At 39.8% G+C, this 26,211-nt stretch overlaps 3 protein-coding genes and 1 long non-coding RNA gene across 4 annotated transcripts; 3 read left to right on the forward strand and 1 right to left on the reverse strand.

The window, feature by feature from the left end:
- Positions 1–494: 494 nt before the first annotated feature.
- On the forward strand, positions 495–4,428 carry LOC121908278 (complement factor H-like; the record flags this gene model as incomplete). Its single annotated transcript, XM_042428182.1, has 8 exons — positions 495–836; positions 928–1,110; positions 1,967–2,143; positions 2,293–2,484; positions 3,276–3,332; positions 3,779–3,835; positions 4,059–4,115; positions 4,388–4,428. Coding segments are annotated over exons 1-8 (822 nt in total), but the record flags the coding sequence as incomplete, so codon positions are not given.
- Positions 4,429–4,440: 12 nt separating this feature from the next.
- Positions 4,441–6,865, forward strand: LOC121909326. The gene is made up of 4 exons (XR_006099410.1): positions 4,441–4,549; positions 4,632–4,802; positions 6,408–6,433; positions 6,619–6,865. It is a non-coding gene; the product is annotated as an uncharacterized LOC121909326 (long non-coding RNA).
- Positions 6,866–7,076: 211 nt separating this feature from the next.
- Positions 7,077–15,080, reverse strand: zbtb41 (zinc finger and BTB domain containing 41). The gene is made up of 11 exons (XM_042429771.1): positions 14,690–15,080; positions 12,920–14,200; positions 11,832–12,039; positions 11,375–11,444; positions 11,078–11,225; positions 10,704–10,833; positions 10,427–10,522; positions 10,203–10,309; positions 9,717–9,822; positions 9,482–9,570; positions 7,077–9,316 (listed from the first exon to the last, which is right to left on the reverse strand). The coding sequence occupies exons 2-11, from the start codon at positions 14,166–14,168 to the stop codon at positions 8,682–8,684; spliced, it is 2,838 nt and encodes a 945-aa protein (XP_042285705.1). The 5' UTR covers positions 14,169–14,200; positions 14,690–15,080; the 3' UTR covers positions 7,077–8,681.
- A 2,798-nt stretch (positions 15,081–17,878) lies between these two features.
- Positions 17,879–26,167, forward strand: LOC121909089 (protein crumbs homolog 1-like). Its single transcript, XM_042429484.1, has 8 exons — positions 17,879–17,932; positions 18,391–19,365; positions 20,343–20,893; positions 21,043–21,208; positions 22,897–23,794; positions 23,903–23,944; positions 24,064–24,183; positions 25,052–26,167. The coding sequence occupies exons 1-8, from the start codon at positions 17,884–17,886 to the stop codon at positions 25,302–25,304; spliced, it is 3,054 nt and encodes a 1,017-aa protein (XP_042285418.1). The 5' UTR covers positions 17,879–17,883; the 3' UTR covers positions 25,305–26,167.
- Positions 26,168–26,211: the final 44 nt, after the last annotated feature.

Here is a 26,211-nt window from a genome sequence, read left to right on the forward strand (position 1 = left end):
CTGCTCTGCTCTCCTTCAAAGTGTTGGATCACCTTCATCCTCCACTCTTCAATTCTCACCTAACTGGGCCCTCATGGAGCTGAACCAGCAATTACAACTGATTCAGGCTCCAGGAATTTGTATTGTAGGATTTCCTCTCTACTTTTGTTTTATAAGTAAATGTATCTTTGCAGAATTTCACCTCTGTTTCTAAAGTCTTCTAATGTGACTGTGTTTTAGTGTTTCATAATGCTGACCTCTGATCACAGCACTCCGGAAAGTCATTACGAAATCTGGACTCTAAACGATCTCATAGATTTTTGTAGAAAACATTGTTTGCAAAATCTAGAGACAAATGAATCACCATGGGCATTTCTCAAACAAATTAAATGTGCAATAATAAGAGCAGTGTTTTCTAGAATATTATTAATCTGCCTCTTAGATATTTTTATGGTGATTTTGATAAAAAAAAACAAAAAAAAAACTGAAATTCGACAGCATCAGAAGCATCAACTCTACAGAACATTGATCTGTGTGCTTTAAGAACATGTTAGCATTTGTAAGAAAGCTCAAATGATCAAGACACTGATCTGACCAGTGTACATGTAGCCTATTTGTACATTTGTTTGTTGACTTCCGAGCAACAGTTTGTTGACAGTTACTCAGCGTACTGTTTACTATTTCTTAATTTCGTAACTCTTTGGGGAAATGCCACCAGCAATTATTAACTGGCCCTGATCTCAACTAGTCTCTCACTGTGGTCCATCTGCTTTGTCGTGGCGGTTTAGTACTTGACAAAATGTGTGTGAGGTATCTTGGATTTCTTCTTCTGATTTGGTTTCCTGGAGCGCTGCATGGTGAGAAGATTAAATTCTGTCAATTAGAAACATTTTTATTTATAAATATATATGTATCTAGTATGTACGCTTGTTTATCATTGTATTTCAGCACAAAGAGGACAACAAGGTTGTCTTGCTCCCAAACTGGATAATGGTTATTTTGTCCTTGAAGAAGGGACTCCTCATGAGCTCATTTATGCCTGTGATAAGGGGCATAAGCCAGTAGTGGAGGGTTGGTGGGCAACAAGTATATGTCAAGATGGGAAATGGTCTCATGAACCACAATGTATAGGTAAGTGTTTAATATACAGTATATGTCTATTGGGTCGCTTGAAGGAGCTGAAAGGTTTCCTTTAGGTCATTTAAATTGAAGGTGCTTGTGGAATTTTGTGTAGGCTGCAAAGTTATAATATCATGAATTATCTAAATACACAAGATGAACTGAAAATAGGTCAACAGATTCAAGGAAATTATTTCAGATCATTTCAGAAATTAAATAAACATGCACAATAAAAATGGCATTTCTGGATGACAGGGCATCTTGTTTTGGATGCAACTTTTTCAAAGAGGTCAGCATCTAAATGTAAAAAAAAAAAAAATAAGATGTCGACACATCTTATTTCTGTTGTACTGTGTGTATTGTCTATAAACGCTGGTAAAAATGCAAATTAACCACAGTAATAAATGTTCTAAAACGCAAATATAAAATATCTTCCAGGAGCAACCACATGCTTCATAACCTTTAAAAAGGAAGTAATTTATGGCTACATGCCTATTGACATTTATTGATATTATGCTAGTTTCGAACTGGGGTTCCAAACCCCACAAGGAGTCACAAGATGAATCTAAGGTGTCACTAGTAGGAAATAAGAAAAAAAAAAAAAAGAATTCTGTTACACAAAGTTATTTTTATTTTTCTCTGTTTACCTCTTTGTTGTCAAACTATGTAGTTTAATATCTTAACACCAATGAAACTAATAAGGAAACATCACTCTTAAATTGAACTATTCTCAACTTGCTTCCTGTTATGAGGCGTCACAAGTAGATATTATTTTGTATTTAGAAAGTATCAGTACTACACATTCATAAAAGTCGTTTTGTAAAAAAGTCTGAAAATGTTGACTGTAGTTTTGTTCTTTTTTCATCAGATGAAAAAGCCTGCATTCCACCAACTATCCCTCATGCAAAATACACTGAAAACTCAAATGGTTGGTATGAAGAAGGACACATAATAATAACATGTGACAAAGGATATCAAGATAAAAACCAGGATGCCACTGCTGAATGTATAAATGGAACATGGTCCTCTGTGCCGGTCTGTGAGAGTAAGTCTGTGAGATGTGTTACTCAAGTTAGCTGTGAAAACATAATTACAGTAACCACAATAATATCTGTGTCTAAATCTGAAACCTATCTCATACATCTGGACAACTTTTCCTCTTCTAAGTTATGATATATTTGTTTATTTTTACAGAAAGTCTCCAAGCATGCGGTGCGCCTCCTAAAATCCCCAACGCAGTAATCATTAATCAGGAATACCAGGATGTGTTTGCTGCAGATTCAGAAGTCAAGTATGAATGTGAAAATGGATTTACTGTAGAAGGAACAGACACCAAAAAAAAAATCATTTGTATTGCTGGAAACTGGACTACAGGCCCACCGTGCAGTAAGTGGACAATATTGAGATATGCAGTAATGGAGATACGTTGTATTGTTGTAATAACTACTATTTTAACTAATTAAATTCAAACTTTGTTAAGGACACAGCTCACGGGGGTCCATAGAACAATAAAATACGATAAGACATAAAATAAATATACAACAAAACCATCATTTATAGGGCTGGAAAATGGACAAAAGGCCAATGCAGTAAGTGGACAATGTTGTGAGATATATATATATATATATATATATATATATATATATACGGTGATGAAAATACTTTATTTTAAATTAGTGGCTGTAGGGGGGAACAGGTGACTACATCACCTGGCTGTGGGTTTGCAGGTGGAGGTAGGTTATTGATCTATATCAAATATGAATGAAGAACATAATATTTTTAATCTCCATGTCACTGATTGAGGCTAATATTTCATCTAGCCAGAAAAACATTAGTATCTTCAAATAAATAAATAAAATGAATAATAAATATATGTATATTTAAAAGTAATATATCTAAAAAAGATCAAGTACACAAAAAAAGGATTCAACAATGATCAGACATTTGCATACAAGCTGGAACGTCAATGGACCCACATTCTAGACAAGAATCTGATGGAGCTCAGTTCGGGGTTGGTTAAGTCTAAAATAATACCGTCTGCAGATTCAGATGACCTACACATACTGTACAATGTATTAAATACAGTATGAATGAATGTCCATTTATCTCTCCAGTCCAGTTTCTCTCTAGAATATGTGCTGTATGTACACCTAATGAGTTTTCTGTTTTCCTGTCAGGCAGTGGAACCAGACCAGGTACTGGGCATGGTGGCAGGACACAACCTACAGGTGGAGGTAGGTTATTGATCTATATCAAATATGAATGAAGAACATAATATTTTTAATCTCCATGTCACTGATTGAGGCTAATATTTCCCCTGGCCAGAAAAACATTAGTATCTTCAAATAAATAAATAAAATGAATAATAAATATATATATATATTTAAAAGTAATATATCTAAAAAAGAACAAGTACACAAAAAAAGGATTCAACAATGATCAGACACTTGCATACAAGCTGGAACGTCAATGGACCCACATTCTAGACAAGAATCTGATGGAGCTCAGTTCGGGGTTGGTTAAGTCTAAAATAATACCGTCTGCAGATTCAGATGACCTACACATACTGTACAATGTATTAAATACAGTATGAATGAATGTCCATTTATCTCTCCAGTCCAGTTTCTCTCTAGAATATGTGCTGTATGTACACCTAATGAGTTTTCTGTTTTCCTGTCAGGCAGTGGAACCAGACCAGGTACTGGGCATGGTGGCAGGACACAACCTACAGGTGGAGGTAGGTTATTGATCTATATCAAATATGAATGAAGAACATAATATTTTTAATCTCCATGTCACTGATTGAGGCTAATATTTCCCCTGGCCAGAAAAACATTAGTATCTTCAAATTTTTGAAAACATGATGGTAAAATGTTTAGACATTACTCTGATTCTGGAGGAATAAGATGAAAACAGCATCTCAGTGCGATACTAACTGGTGCATCTAATGTATCTTACAGGATCATCTGTCAGCTCCGGATCGAATGGGAGAGAGGGAGGAACTCAATTCACAACAAGTAAATCAGTACATTCATTTCTACTTTTTCATCACATAATGTTCTAATTGATCAGGATTTCTAAACAGGTTAGTTGTCTTTTTAATCAATAAACTAAACCTTATATCAATAGCTCTTATCAGCAGCCTTACTGAGTTATTTAGGGATAGATTGGGTCCATCAGTGAGGCTGGCAGTAAAAGGCTGAGAAAATCAAAAACATTTTAAATAGATTAAATACTTTGGCAGCATGAAATATTTGTTTTCAGAAACCTTTTTATTTTTCCATTTTAGTTGACAAATGTGGAAGATTCCCCCAAATTTCTGATGGAGATGTTGTAGAAAAACATGAAATGTCTATTAAATACCGATGCAGTTCTTTTCACAAACTCGTGGGTCGAGAGACAGTGAGATGCTACAGCAGTGGCACGTGGTCAGAAGTACCCACCTGCAAAGGTATGAACAAGTCAACTGTTAAGCTCAAAGAAGTTGACTGGGGAATAAAGTTGCTAAATTTGTTGTTGTTTCTTTTGTGCAGACGCCTACTGTTCTGTGGACACTGCTGAAAAAGATGGCTTTCAATCTGTTGGAGTTGTATTTTTAGAATATGGTGAGAGAAAGAGATTTGAATGTGTGAAACCGTCCAGGTGGTCGTTTGCACATTATTCTTTTGGCCGGTGCACTAATGGAAGAATGAGCTTTACTAAATGTAAGTATCACTTTAAGCTCTTTACATTTTAATATATTAATATTCTATAAACAGAAATACAGATATTTATATTATTATATATTATTATATTATAATATATTAATATTCCATTCATATTCCAATCATTCTGATTGGTTAGGATCCAGAAGCTTTGTCAACAAACTATGAAACAAACTGTAATAGTAGGATTTCATTACTTTTTCTTGTTCTTTACTCGAAATGTCAACTTCTCAAATACAGTGGAAACCGCTTATAGTGATCATGGTTACAGTGATCAATCAGTTATATGGATCAAAAAGCTCAGGACAGAATCATTCCTATACAAATGCTGTTTAAATAATTTGCTTATAGTAATCAAGTAGTCCACTTACAGTGTTCATTTTGGGTCTTGTCCAGCAGTCTCCAGCTAGAGGCAGAAGTGTCGTTTAGCTTGCCGGTTAAGTAGTTTGCTGATCAGGCTCTAAATGGTTAGGTGCTCTGCCTTGAGCCCGGACAGCTCAGGATCTGTCACCATATTGTGACAATAACACAAATGTTATTGGACCAAATGGATCAAATTCTGATAATAAAATAAGTCGTTTCCTGGGGGTTATGAGGCTCAAAAAATTGTATTCACTGTTTTACAGCTGCTCCATTTTCAATGATTGTGTGTGGGAAAATGCTTTTTGGGCCAGTGTGCATCACAGGACTGACTCAGAAGTTGTAATTATACAGTTTGGCCACTATGTCAAATTTGCTTCACACGAGTCCTCAGGAACAGCGGCGGGCTTTGAAGCCAATTTGACATGGTGGCCAAACTGTGGAATTACAACTTCTGGGTCCAACAGGAGCACAAAAAGCATTTTTCCCGCACACAATCATGGAAAAAGGAGCAGCTGTAAAACGGTGGATACATTTTTTTTTGCATCACAACCCCCACGAAATGATTTGTTTCACTATCAGAATTTGATCCAGCTGAGGTCTCTAGTGAGCATGCTCTCATAGGGCCCATAGAGCCTGCACAGTATGTTTTCATCCAGCTAATTTCTTTATAGCGGGAAATGGCTTTTTTGGCTTCATGCGCCACTGAGCAACTTTTATAGGAATGAACAGGGCCCCGCCTCTGACGCTATATCCAGTTTTCTTTATACATCCATGGCTTCACAGCCCAGTGCAGTTCCTGGGGACTTGGTTGAAGCCTGGGCTTTTGACTTGCAAGGAGCATTTCTACATATCTTTTGGAATTTTAACCATGTTTAGCACAGATATCATAACAGTATATAAATAACAGAAAATCACAAAAAGCATAATATGGCCCCTTTAAAGGAAGTTTGACATTTTAGGAAGTATTATTATTCACTTTCTTGCTGAGAGACAGGTATTGATCTTCTCATCTAACACTCTTCAAGAAAACGAATAAGTGCATTTCCCAAAATGTTGGACTATTCTTTTATTCCACTGATTTAGCATTGCACTCCTATAACACTGTCTGACTTGAAATGGACTTCTTAAAAAATCAGAAAATCTGAATCGATGCAGCAGAACCAGAGATACAGTTCTTCTACAATTAAAGTAAATAAGCTGTTCCACAAATTCACTGCTGTGCTTCTATATGATTGTTTCCAGGTTGTAACAGGGCTGAACATGCTGTGGTGAGTATTACTCCTGAGTCTACTTTGAAACACGCTGTACTTACACTAATGTTGTCTTCCATTTGAAGCATCACTACTATTTCTTGAACTTTTATTTACATTTATGATTATGTATTTATATATTACTTTTTTATTATCTTTTATTGGAGTTGTTAATGTTTGTAAATCCTCTGTTTCGTAAACAGTATTGCTAAGGCTGTATCACAAAGGGGAAGACAATGCTGCCTTTGGATTTATGCACAACCAACTGAAAACCAGCCTGGAAACATTAAGTTATGATCATGCTGTCACACACTGTGCTGGGCTTCTCAAGAAACATTTCTGGCTTTTCATTTTAATTGATGAATGCCTACATAATTTAGGAGCATATGGTCTGTCAGTGTGCTCAAAGCTGTGAAAATAACTTGACAGATAAATATGGTGCATATTTGATGGACTGGCCTGAATAAAATCTTTGACTGGAATGTCAAAACTAATGTTTCTACAACTGTGTCTGCAGAGTTTTTGTGCCCAAATCGCCCCCAGTAGCAACCCATCCATCCATCTATCATCCACACCCACTTATCCTGTTCAGGGTTGTCAGTGGCTGGAGGCTCTCAGGTCTAAGGGCTAACACACACACAGACACACACACACACAATCATCTGTTTTCATTTCTGATTTTATTGATCATGACACAAAGTTTGAAAAGACCACTATTTCAGATTGTGAAGGTGAACTGTTTCAACTCTACTGTAACTCTCCGACAATGAATTCTGAAGAAATGCTTGTAACTGCCACAAAATTAAGACCCACCAGCAAAACCACCCTCAGATGCAACAAATATTTTACCACATTGTGTGGTAGTGATTCCACTTTACTGTTTTTGTTGATTCTTCCACTCCTTAAAGCTTTTTAGTGAGTTTCCACTCATTGTTAAGCTTTCCAATCCACAGCTTTACTCTTTAGATTCACTCTCACTGCTCCGATAGCAACATTTTTGGCTGCAGTAGGCAGCTGAATTAGCAAAAAAGCTCTTAAAACCCACTGTACACTACCTGTTCAGCACCAAAAAGGCAAACAGACAGTTAGGGACTAGCTGTGAACATAGTGGAGCATTTGGCAGCTAAAGAGTAAGATATTTCCCTCAGGAGTTGATAGAGACCAAAAACAGAGCTGAGTGAATGCAGTACATTCACCAGGTAGACAGAAACAGGACTCCAAATGAATGCTAACTTGGCTTCGTGACTGCTGGATGTGAAAATAAGCACATTTGCTGAGAAGTTCACTGTATCAATGTAAAAGGTGAAAATATGAGTTTTGCAATCACAACTTCTTTCCGCTGCCCCTCAGAGGCCAAAAAATCACTTAATGCAGGTTTAAATACTAAAAACGTTAACAAAATGTGATTCCATTTCTTCGATCACATTTTACATGATTTTACAACTGAGAGACAGGTTGTACAGGCAGTACAAAACTTACACAATTTAAGTCTCCTCAGTAACAGACTGCCACTAGTGATATTTTTAAATCTTAACTATGGATATTTATCTATTTGGCAATTCAATTAAATGTTCAGTCCAAACAAATGTTAAAACAGTAACTGTTCATCATAAGTCATTAAAACCTAGATTGATAAACTAGAACCAGCAAATGATTTTTTACAGGATAAATGACTTCAATTTATCAAAATTCAAATTTTCTGTCAATCAATGAATCCATTAAAAAGCTAATTGTTCCAGCTCAAATAGAAATAACAAAAAAAAAAAACAGCAAACACTTACAAACAAGTTATTCTGTGGCAACAAAGCCCCAAACATTAGTGAGAACGAGAAGAAAATGTGAAGAGGATTTTAAAAAAGTGAATACTCCAAGCAACAACATAAAGAAGACGGTGTAATGCATACTGTATGAAAGGATGATGACGTTGAAAAGCAATGTTTTTGCTTTAGCTAAACTGAAAACAGCCCTGTCTGAATCCTGCTTTCAAACATGTCACACAAATATGTTTATTTTTTCAACAATAAGGTGTGAGTTTTCTGTGAGATCAGGCTGAGCACAATGCAAGTTATCTCTCTATGTCACAGCAGAACCAAAATAAATCAAGTGCAGTAGTTTAGTTTTAATTTAATCATTTTACATGGAGGTCAATAATTGGCTATTCTTGAAATGTAGATATTTATCAGTGGTTCTATAACGTAGCTTCTGTTCCTCTGACCAAATAATTGTTTGAGTTGGTTGGACTGGTCCAGTTTTTGGTTGTAGAACATCAGTTGGTGTGATCAGAGTTGGAGATGTTCTGCACAGAGGAAGCTGAATCCAGTCCCAGCAGCGTGCCCAGGTAAGACTGCTCTCGGGGGTCCAGCATCTGATCCGGCCTCACAGGGTGGACAATGTTGGTGGGCTGGGGGGTGAGGGTGTACTTTTCTAAGAAGGCCAGGTCTGTAGCGGCCTGGTAACCAGAGTTCTGCTGCTGTCCTTGTGCCTGTATGCCCACAACACTGTGAGTTTGGGAGGAGAGAGACGTGGCCCCGTGAGTGTTCAAGTTGCCCTGAGCTCCTCCTGCCATCTGGACAGGAACTAAAGTGACAGGCACGCAGACATTCGTAGGAGGGGGGCTGCTCTGGAGGGTTGACTTAGGTTCAGCACGATATACCTTTGAGGTTTCCTCAAAAGGAATAGACACTATTTTGTCCTCGCTGAGCGTCGTGAGGGGCTGCTCAGTAAAGCGGGTGCTGTGCACGTGGTCCACATGGTACTTGAGCTTGTCTTTTCTTTTAAAGGTGGCACTGCAGTGGGGGCAGTTAAAAGGACGAGCGTCTGAGTGAATCACCATGTGCTTTGTCAAGGTCTTCTTGATCCGAAATGTCTGGTCGCACTCAGGACATCTGTGGGGTTTCTCACCTTTACATGAACACAAGAGAATATCAGTGTGAAAATATTAAAAAAGTATAATTTAGATTGCCTCTCCTTATTGAAAAGCCAATTTTTAAAGACTAATAAGAAAAAAAAACTATGGCTTGCCTCGTGAATCATCTAACTGTCAATTTTTGTTCTTTGTTTCCTTACCTGAGTGGGTCCTGAAGTGCATTTCTAGACTGGACTTTCCTTTAAATTCTTTCTTGCAGACCTCACACTGATGCACAGCAGTTTTATACCTTAAAAAAAGGGAAAAAAATTAATTAACATGGACTTTAACAGGAATTTTGATAAACTTCCAGGTTAATCTTTGAGGTAGCAGCCAGAGGAAAAATTACAGCTATTACAACATGACCAAAACTAAGTGATTTGTATGATAACATACTTCTGCCAAACTTTCTCTCCCAAATGAACACTTTTGTAATGGACCGTCAGATGATCATGGCGCCTGAAGCACTTCCCACATTCTTCACATTGATGTGCTTTCTCACCTGGAATAAACATGGTCTACGTTAAAAAAATACAGACTAGATGCAGTAAAAGGATTATTCAACTGAGTGAATATAATATCAACAGTATACATTTATACAGAATAGACTGCAGTACTATTGTCACAACAGAAACACACTGATACAGGTATACCATGTCATTTATTTCACTCTATCAAAGAGGGTGTACAGATTTAAATGTTATCTCAAAATAGCCTGGCATACTGTAGCCTTTTAACTATTAAGATACAAGATAAATATATATCTTATGAATAATAGGATTGACTATTAATGATATCTCTCCTGAAACTTCCCAGTGTGTTGTATTGTAACAAAAAACAAGATTAAACTTGAATCCCACTGCTGTATGTCTTATACTGTACCGGAGTGTATTTTCTGATGTTTGGTCAGGTGATCATGGCGTATGAAGGTTTTCCCACATTCGTCGCACTCATAGCGCTTGTCATCATGATGCACTCTCAGGTGGAGCCTGTCCACGAAACAGATTGCTGATTTTAGGGGATTCTAATAATGACACAGCCAATAAAACATGACATGGCTGCAAACACAAACATCAAACACATTCTTCAAACTTCCCTGGACCCACCTATAGGAGCTGCCATGACGGAAACTCTGCCCACAGATACTACACAGGTGAGGCTTCTCCCCACTGTGGATCCGCAAGTGCTCCCTCAAAGTTGTCCTACGAGGAGAAAAACACATCTGCTTTTTAATGTGTGCATTTGCTTTGAGAATTTGCCAATAGAGCAGCAGAAAATTCAACATTTTTACAACTAGGCATGTCAAAATATGTGTTTTAAACCCTTAGACAACATGATGCTCTTGTAGGAAGATGTGAGGAAAGTATCAGGACAGAGACTCACCTTTCCCTTACTGATTTCCCACAAACATAGCAGGTCCACTTTCTTTTGCCTCCATGTGTACATTCGATGTGCCTCTTTCTGTTGCCTGTGTCATTAAACTGTCGGCCACAGATCTCGCAGGGGAAAGGGCCTAAAAATGAGACATTATACAAACTTCTTATGCATAGTTTGCTACAGCAACATGGATGCCTGCTACTGTAATCAATGACAGCTTCAGAAAGATAGAAAGGAACGATTCAAAAAGGCCACATATTTTATCTCCTGATTTTTCTGTTTCATTATTTAATTGTTAAAAAGCTTTTCCATTAGAAAGAGTAAAGATTATTGTTTTATTCCTAGGAGCTTAAGAATTTATTTCTCTCTCTATTGCTCACCTAAATGGTACTTTTCCTGGTGCTTCAGCCGGGCAAACCTGGACTTGAAGTGTTCGTCACAGAAGGAGCATTTGAAGGGCCGGTCTTGGGTGTGCAGGATCATGTGCTCCTGCAGATGAGGCCTGCGGGTGAAGCTCTTCAGACAAATCTGGATTGGAAATAGGAATGGGAGCAGGAGGAGGGAGTGAGGTTATGAACTGTTAAAATCAGAACAAACACTGGATAGTTATTAATTCATCATACCTATTCATGAACACATATTCCAAGTATATTCAAGTGATCAAACATTGGTCTTACAGCACATTTCCAGCCTTCACTCTTCCTCTTTCTCTTGGTGAGAAACTCTTGGATGTGGTCTGGATGAAATCTGGCAGGACAGTGAAGACACATGATCATGTAACAACATGTATTAGCACTAAAACGTGGAAACCACAATATAGAGAATATGTACAGTACCCAAGTCTTTTTCAAAATTTCAGGACTACAAATCTCTTATTTCAATACTTTTCCTAATTATACACCTGTGTTAAGGTGTAAAACGGTGTATTTTTACACATGACTATGATTGGATTATGATTACAGGTACACGACAAAACATCAAGATAAAAATGGGGAAAAAATGACTTTCTCTAAATTGGTCCAAACTGCTGCACCGGATTTAAGTGTAAAATAGCTCCTGTTGCTAATGAGGATCAGTATGACTGCCTGGTGTAATGTCACCATACCGTCTGGAATGATCTGGCCATGTCCTCACCTCCTAACATGCTTAGCCAGAGTTTTCTTGCTAGCATGCAGTTTGTTACAGAAGGGGCACTTGTGCTCTTTCTTCTGGAAGGGAGCGTCGCTGGCGTGCTTCTTCTTGTGTACGGTCAGGTTGGACTTGGTGGAGTAGCGCTGAAGACAGATGTCACACTGGAAGGGTTTCTCCCCTGTGTGCACTCGGGTGTGACTCTCATACTTCCCTAAAAAAATGCAGGAAGGACTCATTTACAATGAAAAATAATTAGTCACAACAGGTGGAGAGACTCTCTTACTCTTTTAACAGGGGGAAAAGGAAACTGTAGCAACATCATATTTCAGACAGGAAGCACTTTACACTGACAATACCATGTGAGATAAAGTGTAACAAACTAGGGCTGAAACTAATGATAACTTTCATTATCGATTAATCTGTCTTCTTTAGTCCACTCAACAGTCCAAAATCCAAAGATATTCAGTTTACTACCATGTATGACACAAAAAGCTTAAAATTCTCACATTTGAGAAGCTGCAACCAGCAAATTCTTGGTATTCTTTTTTGAAAAATGACTGAAACGATAATATGTAGATAGTTGCCAATTAATCGACTAATTGTTGCAGCTCTACAACATACTGCCTTTACTGTGATCTAATTTGCTTGTTTAAAGCATATCAACAATAGACTTAGTTGACAACATAGTAGAGACGCTACACATGAACATTTAATGAACTAGTGGACTGGTGGACTACAATCAACATGATTAGTCGATTAGCAAAGTGAATATAATTCGACAGTTTATTGTTCAAGTCTTTTATCAAGTAAAAAAGTCAAACATTTGCTAGAATTGACTGTTTTTTTTTCTTCTTCACATCATCGTAAATTGAATAACTTTGCATTGTGGATTCTCTGTGGTGTTATCTTGGGCTGTTGTTAAGCGTGATGGGCATTTTTCATTATTTTTTTCACATCAACACATTAATTAATAAAGAAAATAGTAATTAGTTGCAGCTCTAGCCCCAACCATGTAAGAGAGAATATCCTTTTAGGTCATACTAGTGGTACAAAAACTACTATTAATCTGTGCTCCACTCCATCGTACTCACCTGCACGGTCAAAGGTCTTGTCACATTTGGGGCACTTGAGAGTCTTCTTGCTGGAGGTTTGGATGATGACTGGAGCCAGACCTTCAGGGTACACTGGACTCTGGTTTGAGCTTCCTGCTGCTGGCGCTGGCACTTCCACCTCTGGAACAGCCTGCTGCTCTGTCCTTTCCACATCTGAACCCTGCTGATCTGCACTCCTGTCTGCTGCACAAACCTCAGCAACTTTCTTCTGGGCAGCCAAGTCCTCATTCATGTCCCCCTCCTCTTCATCTTCCTCCTCCACTACATCTTCCACCAGAGTTGGTTTAAATGTCTCTTTCACATCTAAACGTTTGGACGTTTGGTTTTTCATGACCACCTCTCCTGCTTCTTCCTCTCTTTCTTCACCCTGCTCTCTTGGTGATACAGTCCTTTGTTTTTCCTCAGGAGTGTTGATAGTGTGCTCCGTATCGTCTTTCTTATACTTAGTGGGTGTTCTCCTCCTGCGAGCTGACCTCCGCATCGTAGCAGCCCTCTGACCTGACGTCTTCTCTGTCTCAGTTGGGGTTCGCTGCTGTTCATCAGTGTGACTCTCAGCCAAGTGGTTCTGCAGGGAGTTTTCAGTGCTAAACTGGCGACTGCACAGGGAGCACCGAACATCAGGCGGGCTTTGGCTGTCCATGTCACCTGCTGGCGAGTCACTGGACGTCATCTCCACCTCAGGAGACCCTCCGGACTCAGCCTGGACTTGGATCACACTTACTGGGTTGTTGTCCCCTTCTTCACACAGCAGCTTTAGTATATCCATCATGTCCAGGAATCGGGCCGCTTCAGTCAGAGCCGGGAGCTCCATCTCTGTGACGACACACTCAGAGGTGTACAAAAAGCCAAGCAGGTGCTGGAACACAGAGTCCTCCACATGGTCCAGAGTCACATGTGCTGTGGCTGGGTTCTTGGACAGCTCAGCGTGGAAGTAGCTGCTCCCATGGGCCAACACCACCTTGTGGGCACTGTAGAGCTTCCCACCCACCGACACAAACACATCGCAGAACCTCTGGCGTGTCCGGTCCTCATTCAAGAACTTAAGGAGGTTGTGACTGTGCTGTGACATCCTCAGGTGCCTGTTTTGTGAAGCTGATTCTGGGACAGTTTCAGAGTTTGGTGGGAAGTTGGAGCCCGGCACAGTGCCCGTCTCTGTCATCCGTTCATTGCTGGCACTGCCCTGTCTGCTGCGTTTGGGACGCAGAGGATTACAAGGTTTTTTCTTCATTGGTGTGTCTGACAGGCTACCATGAATCACTCCTGAAAACCAGAGGAAGAGAAACCGTGCTGAAATTGAACATGCTAACCTCCCACGTATTGTGCTTTCAGTTCTGATAGGACAAAATGGCCAACATGTAACTAAATGGATACAACAATTGTATTAACAGCATGAAGCTGACATGAAGAGGCCACTGTGGTGGAAAGTTCATAGCTGTGCACGAAAAAATGCACAATAACGATACATTGCTAACATTTGAGAGATATTTCTTCCAATTATTATTCAAATGCTACACTCGTCAGGCAACAGAGGCGTACGTTAAATGTGAAAATTAAGATTGTAACCATGTTGCTGTCCTGAATTATTAAGCAAGTCGGTTGCATTTGCACCTTCGCTCCCCACCTCAAGGACCCCTAACATATGTTATCAGCCTGACGGCGGGCCCCCTCCGAGGAGAGTGTCGACAAACGACCCTCACTGCTACCTTGGAAATTAACGTCTATGTTGGGGTGTTTTAAACAAAATCTTACCTTAGAGATGCGAGCCGTGTTTATAAAGCACTGCACACCCCGGCTGGCATTAGTCATGTGGACAATAAACGGATGAATAATAATTTCCTGAACAACTGTAACGCCACACCTCCCCATCCCACCAGAAATGTCGAACATCGTAACAAACAACTCGCCCATTGGCTGTTTCAGCTTTTGTCCTCGAAAGCTCTTATTTGGAGGCGTAAACACACGTAAAAAATGTAACAGACAGCGAGAGAAGTACAAGCACTGATACCACTTTAACTACTTCATTTCCTATGAAACGCATAAAAAGTAAAACAAGAATTAAAACTAAACAAAGAGGAAGACGTTTTTCTTTTTTTCGCTTTATTGCACGAAGAGGAGAACGTGTTGCCGTCGAGTAGAGCGTTCATGACAGCAGGGTATCTTGGGTAATGTAGTCTAGATGCTGATAGCCTACCTCCATTACCTGCTCTACAGCAGTGTGATATATCAGTCATTGACTCTGTTTTTATTGTATAACATCTGTCTATCTATCTATCTATCTGTGCATACCTTACATATTTCCTAAATTAATATATCCTCTGGCATAATAACACTTGCACTTTATTTAATAGTTGTTTTTTCACACATATTTGATCATAGTAGAGCCCGACCAATATATCAGTCAGCCGATATTATTGACCAATATTGGGCTATCACAGATGTATTGGTATCAGCGTATATGTTGTCCGATATGCGCCGATATATATATGTATTTTTTTTAAAGTTATATAGGCAGCATTTTATGTATATTGGATCCTTTTTCTTTCTTCAAGTTTAATATGTACATACATATGGTTTTTTTGTTCTATGTTTTTTTATTTATAGTTATTTATCGTTATTAAATTCCCAGTGAAGTTTACTGTATCAGTGCACCAATGTTATTTTATACAATAAAGTTTATTGTTAAACTGTAAAATATCATGCTTCCATTACATATCTTTGTCACGAGTGTTTGATAACCACATTTCAGCGATCATTGCAAAAAATGTGTATTTATGTATATATTCTGTGTATATATAAGATTATTGGCCGATATATCAATATCAGAATTTTTTAACTCCCTAATTTTGGTATCAGCCCCAAAAATCCAGCATCAGTCAGGCCCTGGATCATAACCCTTAGTTCTGGTCTATAGCATACCGTGAGTGCCACTGTAAATCCTGTCCCAGGGCAATTGTAAATTAAGTAACAACAAAAACAGCAGTAAGGCCATTAGTATCATTAATGCACAAATTGAATGTTCTCAGAGCTCTTCAGAGAAATTACACGAGATGACGTCAGTGACGTTTTAATGACAGAGATACTTCCCAGATTAGAACTACTGGCTTCAGTTGATTTCTTTCAGAGACTGGGCCTCGGTCCAGCCAACTGCTGTGGCCAAATAGTAATTAACTGAGGACACACTCATGTATGTGGGCATGTATGCATTCATGTGCACACGTGAAACTGTACTTATGTCTATGTTCCATGTATGTGGAGTTAGGATGTGGGAATATTTCTCTCTAGAGATAGAGTACTTTATTTGCCAAAAAAAAAAAATACTTTATTTGCTAAAGAGTCTCAGTAAGACTGAGAATATTTCTCTCTACAGAAGACTGAAGTTATAAAGAGAAACTGAGTGTTAAGATTCATCATCTGTACCAAAACACTTACCCCAATTAATTCTATGGTTCAACCATTCAATTTTACTCCTCTTGATGTGATAGAGGTCCATAGAGCCTTAAAGCAACTGGATCCTAACAAATGACAAGCTTGATCCTTACTTTTTTATAGCAGACTTTATAGCAGAACATCTGATTCATATTTTTAATCTTACCCTTTCCAACAATAAGACTCCTAACATATGGAAATCTGCCTATGTTCTCCCTTTGCTGAAAGGAAGGGATATCTCAGTTAATAACTACAGGCCGATCTCTCAATTATGTGTTTTAGCTGAAGTCCTTGAAGAGCTTGTTAGTGAACAACTCAAAGAATTTTTAGACACAAATCATATTCTTCATCACAGCATCAGTCAGGCTTTGGAAAACAACACGGCACAATAGCCGCTTCTGTTAAAGTGGTGAATGACATTATTGAGGCACTGAACTGCAAAACAAGACTGTCCAAGGCTTTGGACACAGTTTACCATGTCACCTTGGCGGATAGACTACAATATTGGCTTATCTGGTTATGCTATAAGCTGGTTTTCAAATTAGCTGGGTCTTCCTCTTCCTTCCTCCCTGTATCAAAGGATGTGCCCCAGGGTTCCATACTAGGACCACTGCTGTTCTCCATATATGTAAATAATCCTTGTGATAACTTAGCAAATGCTGCGTTCCATTTTTATGCACGATACATTATCTATTGCTCATCCCCTTCAGTAGTACAAACCCTTGATTTTCTGCAGTCTGCCTTTGATGTTGTTCAGTCTCATTTAACTCAAATTAAGTTGGTGTTACATGCAGACAAATCCAAATTCATGCTATTTTCAAAAGCCAAAGAGTTACCATCTAACTTCCCTAAGATCTCAACTGCTCAAGGGGTTGAAATTGAAATGGTCACAACATATAAGTATTTAGGTATTATTATTGATCAGAACTTGTCATTCAAATCACACACTGAAAAGCTTGTTTCCAAGCTGAAATTTAAATTCAGTTTCTTTTTTAGGAACAAATCCTGTTTGTGACAGGTGTATTTGTCTGTTTGTATTGTTTGTGTTTATTGTTGTAACAATGTTTATGCTCCTCTCTTGGCCAGGTCTCTCTCTCTCTCTCTCTCTGTGTCTCTCTCTCTCTTAATATATATATATATATATATATATATATATATATATATGTGTGTGTGTGTGTATATATATGTATATATGTATATACACACATGCCATTGTTTTCTTCAAATGTGCCTTGGCTGTCACTTATATAAGTGTAGATCAGAGTTCTATCTAGGAAAGATGTCTGGAGTTTCTCAAATTAGCCTCCGGGCTGAACCCCTCCCTTTGCCAACTCATTTAATGTGTAAGACATTGTAAGTGCATTAGCTTAATCCATCCTATCTGGCGGTGAACACACACAGGCATGGAGGAGCGGAGCTGAAGATGGAGCTGCACACATGAGCATTCTCCACCTGTCTTTGACCTAAAATGAAGATATTACTAAACATCTTTTAAGTTGGAGGATTTGTTGAGGACAATGTTGAGATTCAGCGTACATGTTTGGATGTTATGGTTTCTTTGTGCAGGTAATCTACAGAATGTATGTGGTAATAATTGTTGAATATTATTTGCAAATGTTCATCATGTCCTTCATCAATGTAGCTGTTAAATGTGTTGTATCAGTAGGGTAATAATTAGTGTATATGCAGAATAATAATTAGTATATTTTTCTTTTATTGTCATTCTGTTTGGCTGAGGTGCTCAATTAGTGTATGTTATAATGCACAACAGAAATTTGTATAGCTGGTTTCAATTCTAGATTTATTTTGTATGTCTAAACTAAATTACATTTTTTTAGATTTCTAAAATTTAAAGTTAGAGTTTCTTTCTCTTTTAATTTCTCATCTTAATTCTGTAGATTTATATCTACTGCTCCACACATGTTTGTAACTGTGTGCTGACCCTTACTGACACATGGGTTTCAAATCTGAATGCAGTTTCATTTTTCATTGTTTTAAATCATGTACTGTAATTGTCTCTCCAGGCACTTTCTCTGATGAGGACATCAATGGATGTGAACAGCAGCCATGCCAAAACGGTGGCGTATGTGAGAGTCACAATGGAGGTTTCAGATGCCTTTGCTCCCAGCAGAGCCAAAGTGGGCGCCTCTATGGGGGGGAGACCTGCACAATTGCACTTTCAGGCTGTGATGACAACCAATGCGAGAATGGAGGAATATGCTCCCCCTTATTTGTAAATGATGAGCACACTTATACATGCATCTGCCTTGCTGGCTTTACAGGCCCTAAATGCGAGACCACCACCGTCTTTTCATTTGAGTCTAGAGGCTACATGTACATAGAGACTCAGCTCTTAGACCCAGAGGCCCCTCTTAATGTGACATTCAGCTTCAGGACAGAAAGACCTGTCGGCACCCTCCTGCAGCGTAGAGTGGATGACCTGCTTCTCAGCATTGAGCTGATGGATGGAAAACTTTGCCTCCGCAGTCTGAGAGGCCAAGGGTCCAGCACACTGGTTCAGGAGCTCCCAGAGTACATGTCCAACAACAAGTGGCACACGGTGGAGGCGTCACTGGGCGGCGTGGTCAGCCTCATCAGGCTGCTCTGTACTGAAGGAAGCTGCACCATGGACACCAGCGCTGAAGTCCAGCTGTTTGAGCAAACCTCTGCTGCTCTCCCCCAGCCAGGAACAGTTCATCAAAGTCTCTTCATAGGAGCAGTTGGGGTTAACTGGGGCCTTGGCAGAGCAGTGGATGAAGCAGACTACCTGCCTGCTTTTGTGGGCTGCTTCAGAGATGTGTTTGTGGACTCACGTCTGGTGGTGCCTGTTATAGAGGCAGAAGATTCAGATGTCCAGGCAAACATCACTGTGGGATGCAGCGACAAAGACAAGTGCGATGACAGCCCATGTCAGAACCGAGGGCGCTGTGTGAGCCAGGGCTGGAGGAGCTACATGTGTGAGTGTCTCAGACCGTATGAGGGCACCAACTGTGCAGAGGGTAAGTCGTACACACACACACATACTAACAACACTGCATGCCATTTCGATGTCTCAAAATCAATCCAACCAGTTCAGCCATTAAGTTCCCAGCACCATCTTCTTCTATTTTGCTTCATTTCCTCAAAGAAAACCTGATTGCCAACCACCTACTGTACACAATGTATTGTAGGTGCAAATTGTTAGCTATCTTGCCACAAATGACACAAACAATGTAACACAAAAGGAACCTTTAGGTATCTCTCAAAATAACCTGTTATAGATATTGTTATTTCACTCATAGTTTCCTGTCCCCAGATAATCATGAAACTGATCTATGATGTTTTTGACTGGCATATCACTTTAAGAGTGAAGGTTTCAGTGGTGTAATATCGGTATATATTATCTTGAGAAGGAACATTTCTATAGGCAGAACTACTGGAAGACCAATGCTGTAAAAACAGGTATAGGTTGAGTCAAGTTCAACCTCAGTCACATCACTGCAGAAGTCTCAATGGGTAGCTATGAGGAGATCCACCCTACAGGATGATAAATTTAGTCAGTAGACTTTAAAGGAGCTTACAGCCAGTAGAAATAGCACAGAGTTCAGCCATAGAGTCATGCAATTAGGAGGCATTCAGTAACACCTGAGCCAAGGATTAAAAAAACGTGGGTTTCAGTAGCTGACCTGGAACACCTTTGCTTTGGCAAATCAGGGAGTCTTACTGTCTCACACCATGCAGGGACATTATGGTTGGTTGGCATCTAGAGCAGCTCTGACTGTACTTTTCAATGAACAGAATTAGCAGAGAACACTTGTCTCTGTCAAAACAGTGCTGGAAATAGTCCTTAACATCACCTGTCTTTCAATACAAGCTTTTGGCTGGTTGTAGTCTATCCATTCAGTTAATAACTGCACAAAAACTTAATGTTTTAGTATTAAATTGCTGATGTACTAATCAGGAAGAATTTTTTTCTCTCTTCCCTGCGCCCACATAGAGTATATCACTGCAAGGTTTGGAAGCAAAGACTTGGAGAGTTATGCTGTCTTCTCATTAGACGATGACCCAGATGATACTGTGACCATATCCATGTTCATTCGCACCAGACAGTCCAGCAGCCTCCTCCTCATCCTGGCCAACAGCACCAGCCAGTACCTCCGCCTCTGGCTTGAGAAGGGCAGGGTCAAAGTTCAGGTGAACAACTTTGAGACCCTGGTTGGCCATGGTGTGGTCACTGACGGCCATTTCCACCTGGTGACTGTGAAGCTGGAGGGAATGGCAGCTATTTTGCTCCAGTCAGCCCAGAGCCAGGGCTCTATGCCCATTAGGCAGATCCAAGCCCATTCTGGTGATCTGGTCTTTGTTGGGGGGCTACCAGACCCAAGGGCCTCTGCTTCATTTGGTGGCTACTTTAAGGGATGCATCCAGGATCTGAGGATTAACAGCAAACGACTGCAGTTTTATCCCATGAAAACTTCAGTGGAATCTTACAACCTGGAGAAACTCATCAACATCGAACAAGGATGCAGCAGTGACAATGCCTGTGCTGTGAGTAGCTGACAGAGCATTCATATAGCAATCTAGTCATGTTTATTGTGTTGTCTTTTCATTTCTAATCTGCACCAATAATGGTAGAGAACACTGTAGAACTGACAGAGGCATGTCTTGATTGATTTGGGCTCTTTTCACTTCATTAGGTTAACCCCTGTCTCAATGCTGGAGTGTGTTACTCCATGTGGGACGACTTCATCTGTAACTGCCCCCCCAACACTGCAGGCCAGCGCTGTGAGGAGGTGAAATGGTGTGAGCTGTCTCCCTGCCCTGCCACTGCTGTGTGCCAGCCCCGCCCACAGGGCTTTGAATGTGAGTGTCCTGAGATAAGTGTTGTTGTGCACTATTCCTGTCTCAGAAAGACCACAGTCTTAAAAATACATAACCATGGGATAAAAAAAGTCTAGAGACTCTCTAAGAATGGCCGAGAAATAGGATCTATGCTATAAATACTATATTGTGTGCAGGTACCGTCACTATTCCTATATATGACTTGTAAAAACATCACTCAGGAATAGGATCCATAATAAATGTGTAAGCCTATTATTATACCAGCCCATATCTGATCTTGGTTTGTATCCACTGAAGGGACTGCCTGCAGTGTGCAGTCCCTTCAGGCCGCTCACTGGTGCAGGCACTGATTAATTACAGTGTGGCTGATTACAGTAGGGAACAGAGGTGAGGCAGGGATCCTACATAGGATTCCTCTAAGACGTGGTAATCCCTTGTCAGATTAAGTCTGCTGCCACATGCCCGTGGAAGTTTGTGATGACAGCTCTTCCTGGAAATGTCACATGTTCACCAAGAGAAAAATAGGGGAGCTGTTGATCCGGAGAAGCTGCCAATCTAAGCCTTTTTTTCTATGTTCTTCATACCATTACGTGCCTGCATTTGTGCACGTTAAGTATATTTTCACACTTTTCTGCATTTATCTGCTCCCCTCTTTTTTTTTTTTGGAATTACTGACCTGGTCTGGGAAGCTTTTTTTTCCACAGTTGGTTGTGGATTCCTGCATGTCACATGTTCGCAACCAAGGACCCAGCAAATCACATTGTACGCAGGTGCCTAAAGTCTGTTTTGACTATTGCGCAATTTACCCGACAAAACAAACTGTAACTAACTGTTTTCTTATTTAGCTTTGTATTATGAGCGATCCTGTCCTACATGAACACACAACTTTTGCCAAAGTTACAACAGTTTTTTTCAGTTTTTCACGTGACAGATTTCTGTATTTGTGCTTTTTTCACTGGTTTGAAGTGGGCAGTGCTCGGCTAGAGAAAGGTGACGTACTTCCATGCGCAATGAGGATTGAGCAATGTTTGAATCAAATTGTGAGGACAGTTGTTGGGTTGTTGGTTAATGTTGCCAGCAGTCAATTAGGGCTGCAACTAACGATTATTTTCATTATCGATTAATTGATTAGTTGGTGCTCCATAAAATGTCACAAAATGGTGAAAAATGACGATCATCATTTCCCAAAGCCCAAATTGATGTCCTCAAATATCTTCTTTTATCCTGAACAACAGTCCACAGACCAAAGATATTCAGTTTACTGTTATAGAGAAATATTCCCATTTGAGAAGCTTGAAACAGAGAATTTGGGACTCAAAACAATCAATCAGTGATCAAAATAGTTGGTAATTAATTTAATAGTTGGCAACCAATCAATTAGTTGACTAATCATGCAGCTCTACTGTCAATCAATTCTGATCAAACCACACCCGCATACTCCTGGTGGAACAGATTGGTCTAAGTAATCTTAAATAATACCTCTTTTTTTTTTTTTTGTAAGAGTAATGTAACACCTCCTGTAAATCTTGCCTTTGCTGATATCCAGTGGTTTACGTTTTCACCATCCTGCAGTGATGCACAGGTGTACTCCAGGACACCATGACATCGTTCTTGGGTGTGGTTACAGGTGCAACAAAGCACACAGGAAAACAATAAATCGTAACATGTAATTTCAGTTCCATTAAGTCTCTTCTCTTTCTCTCCTACAGGTTTATCTAATGTGACATTTCGGGCTGAGAGTGAAGTTTTGCTCTATCGGAGCAATGGGAAGATTAAGCGCAGCCTCACCAGTGTCTCCCTCAGCTTCCGCACAAGACAGTTTGCTGCCACCATACTGCATGCACAAAAGGGCTCAGCCTACCTCACCATCTCCCTCCAGGACTCTCATGTGGTCATGGAGCACCAGGCTAGTGTTGACAAGGATTCCCTCAAGATGACTGTACAGAGCCAGGGTTCAGTCAGTGATGGAGAGTGGCACATTGTGGAGCTCAGTATGGACAACCAGACCTCCCGGTGGATCATGGCTGTGGATAGAGGTAAAGAGGAGGTGTCCAAGATAACTGCTGGGAACCTGGATTTTCTTAGGGATGGAGTAGACATCTTCCTCGGGGGCCTGGATGCTACAGTGAGCTTGTCTGGGTGTCTGGGCCCTGTGGAGGTTGGAGGCCTTCTTCTTCCTTTCCACTTGGACACAGAGCTGAACCTCCCCAGACCTCAGGAGGAGCAGTTTGCGAGGATAAACATCAATGCTGCCCCGCGATACGGCTGCTGGGGAGCCAATGTGTGTGCGGCCAACCCCTGTCAGAACGAGGGTGCGTGTGAGGACCTGTTCGACCTGCCTCACTGCATGTGTCCCTCCGAGTGGACAGGGCCGCTATGCCAAGACCCGACAGACAAGTGCGCCTCCAGCCCCTGCATCTACGGTGACTGCACCAACCTATCTGACGGATACAAATGTGTGTGTGAGCAGGGGTACACTGGTGAACAGTGTGAGACAGAAGTTGATTTGTGTGAAAATAGCAATTGCAGCAGTGGTGCCACGTGCCTCAAAGGTTTCCAAAGCTACACATGCCTCTGCCCCCAGAATCTGACAGGCCAATACTGCGAGTGAGTTCTTCCACTTTGTTAATAACAACAAAGTTACAGTAGCACAACCTAAAACCAGAATTTTACTAACCAGAATTGTACTATATGGCACTAACTTGTCTCTAACAGTGAGAAGATTCCTGAGATCCCATGGTACATTGAGACAAACCCGTAAGTGTTTTTACATTAAATACCAAAAATAAACACATTTCCTTTGTTTCGCTATACTAATGTACTACTAAATAATTGATGATGGCATTGACATTGTTTTTATTCGTCGATCTATCAAGACTTCCTCGGTTGCCTGTATCTACGTGCATGGGAACAAGATGGAACTACAGCTGCTTTAATGGAGGGAACTGTTCTGAAGCAGACGCCTGCTACTGCCTGCCTGGTTTCACAGGACAGTGGTAGGTCATGCATCATGATTCTTAATCCTCTTTGCCGCCCGAAGGTCCTGACCCCGAGGTTCCTCACACTCCACGTTAGGACCAAATGGTACCACATGAGGTTGCTAGACATGCAAACAGGGATGCTCATATTAGATTTAAGACTGGTATATTGACGTCTGTGTATTCTTTAAATTAAATGTAAAAAAAATCTAGGTTACCTCGACACAAGAGACTTTTGAGACCTGAAACCAGGGTCATGAGCCAGAAAAGGTTGATAAAACTCTGCACTAAAGCCTGCGTTTAAATCTGCTGTAATCATTATGTCTATATTAACAATGGCTCTAATGACTAGGTGTTATGTTAAAGGTGTTGCTTGAAGTGACGAACCCACAGAAAATTATCACCAAACCAAACCAAATTATTTTTTATTATATTATTTGTTTTGGTTTTCTGACCAGCAACTTTACTGTTGTGGTTCATTCTCACTGCTCTCATCTGTGTCGCTTTTAGATGCAGCTGCTCAGTGAAAAAACTCAAAAATCCATTTTTTAAAAACAAAGACTTACATTCATCAGGTGGCCAAAAGAATAATTACAAATAAACGCTACTGTTGCTTCATATCTGCTGGATGTGTAAAAATGCCACCATATTGTAACAAGTTTGCCATGTATCTACTGGTCAATGTTGTGTTGGGATCAGCTTGTTTCCGCTGCTCCCAAGTCGCCAAAAAATTAATTACTGCATGTTTAAATTTCCGATTTGGATTTTGTGTAAAATTTCAACACTTTCTTAGACATGTGCAGCACATGAATGTATCATAAGAACTATTAAGTTACACGGTGTTTCATGTTCTTAATTCTTCTCTCATTCTTACTCCTCCTTCTAGGTGTGAGAAGGATGTGGATGAATGTGCCTCGGAGCCGTGTCTGAACGGAGGCTTCTGTATCAATTACGTGAACAGTTTTGAGTGTGTGTGTGATATGAATTACTCAGGGATACACTGCCAAATGGATGTCAGTGACTTCTACTTGTACATCTTCTTGGGCCTGTGGCAGAACCTGTTCCAGCTGATGTCCTACCTTATCATACGCCTCGATGATGAGCCAGAAATTGAGTGGGGATTCCACGTCAATGATTAGGACTCCTGCTGGGATAGTGTGATCAAACTGGACTATAAATCTGGATAAGGTGTTACACTGAATTACATTTTTAAAAATGTCAATACACAGAAATGATTTGTTGTAAACTGCACATGGTACATCAATAGGCCCATTACACCAAAAAATACCAAAAGGACAAAAGAACTAAAACAACTGCTGGTGAATCCAGATTTTTGGGGACAGACCACTTGTTTACTGCTGCATAGGTTATCATTAATCCTCTTTGACAGTAAACCAAGAGGCTATGTATTGGTTCTAAAAACTGGTGTAAAACTAGTTCCCTATGTGCACACATCCAGTGCCACTCCATTATATGAGTCAGATTGTTCTGACCAGTTTTCTTGATAGTCTTACACCAAGGACAGTTGTTGTGCTCTCAGCTCTATAAAGAACCATTAACACAAGAACTAAAATTGTTTAATAATTTTCTTTTGTATTATTAAAAAAACAAGAGAGACAGGAAAAAGTTGCATTTTGTGCAATAAATATATATTATCTGTGAAACTGTAACTCATAATAACTAGTGTACTGACAAGGTCAGTAGAAATGTGTCTGTTGTGAACAGATTTATGCGATTGAATGTTACATATTGCACCATATTTCACTCAGTATAATAATGCATTTTATCTGGTTCTCATACTGAAAACCACACGTTAGAGAGAGTTCCTCTTGTGCCTTAAATCTCCACCTTTTATCCTGAGCACTGCTTTCTAATCAGTGCATGTCTTATAACTGTTCAGGGACACGTTCACATACAGTTATAATCCACTGGAGATTAATAAAATATCTGTCTATAGCTAGAAAGTCATTTATTCACTCTATGATAAATTGATGAAGGCAATTCTGGATGCAGTGCATGCAGTACCTGACATGTAAGATGAAAACA

This window comes from Thunnus maccoyii, chromosome 12 (genome assembly GCF_910596095.1).
Source record: "Thunnus maccoyii chromosome 12, fThuMac1.1, whole genome shotgun sequence".
NCBI lineage: Eukaryota > Metazoa > Chordata > Actinopteri > Scombriformes > Scombridae > Thunnus > Thunnus maccoyii.

Bases quoted from the DNA above. Each gene is read 5' to 3' on its own strand.
- zbtb41 (XM_042429771.1), bottom strand. From the start codon at position 14,168: ATGAAGAAAAAACCTTGTAATCCTCTGCGTCCCAAACGCAGCAGACAG. The intron at 11,445-11,831 runs GTGAGGACATGG...CTGTCCTGCCAG, and splicing joins CTGGCTAAGCATGTTAGGAG to ATTTCATCCAGACCACATCC. The intron at 9,317-9,481 runs GTAAGGAAACAA...GTTCATGTAAAG, and splicing joins GCACTTCAGGACCCACTCAG to GTGAGAAACCCCACAGATGT.
- LOC121909089 (XM_042429484.1), top strand. From the start codon at position 17,884: ATGTTGAGATTCAGCGTACATGTTTGGATGTTATGGTTTCTTTGTGCA. The intron at 17,933-18,390 runs GTAATCTACAGA...TTGTCTCTCCAG, and splicing joins GTTATGGTTTCTTTGTGCAG to GCACTTTCTCTGATGAGGAC. The intron at 21,209-22,896 runs GTGAGTGTCCTG...TCTCTCCTACAG, and splicing joins CCGCCCACAGGGCTTTGAAT to GTTTATCTAATGTGACATTT.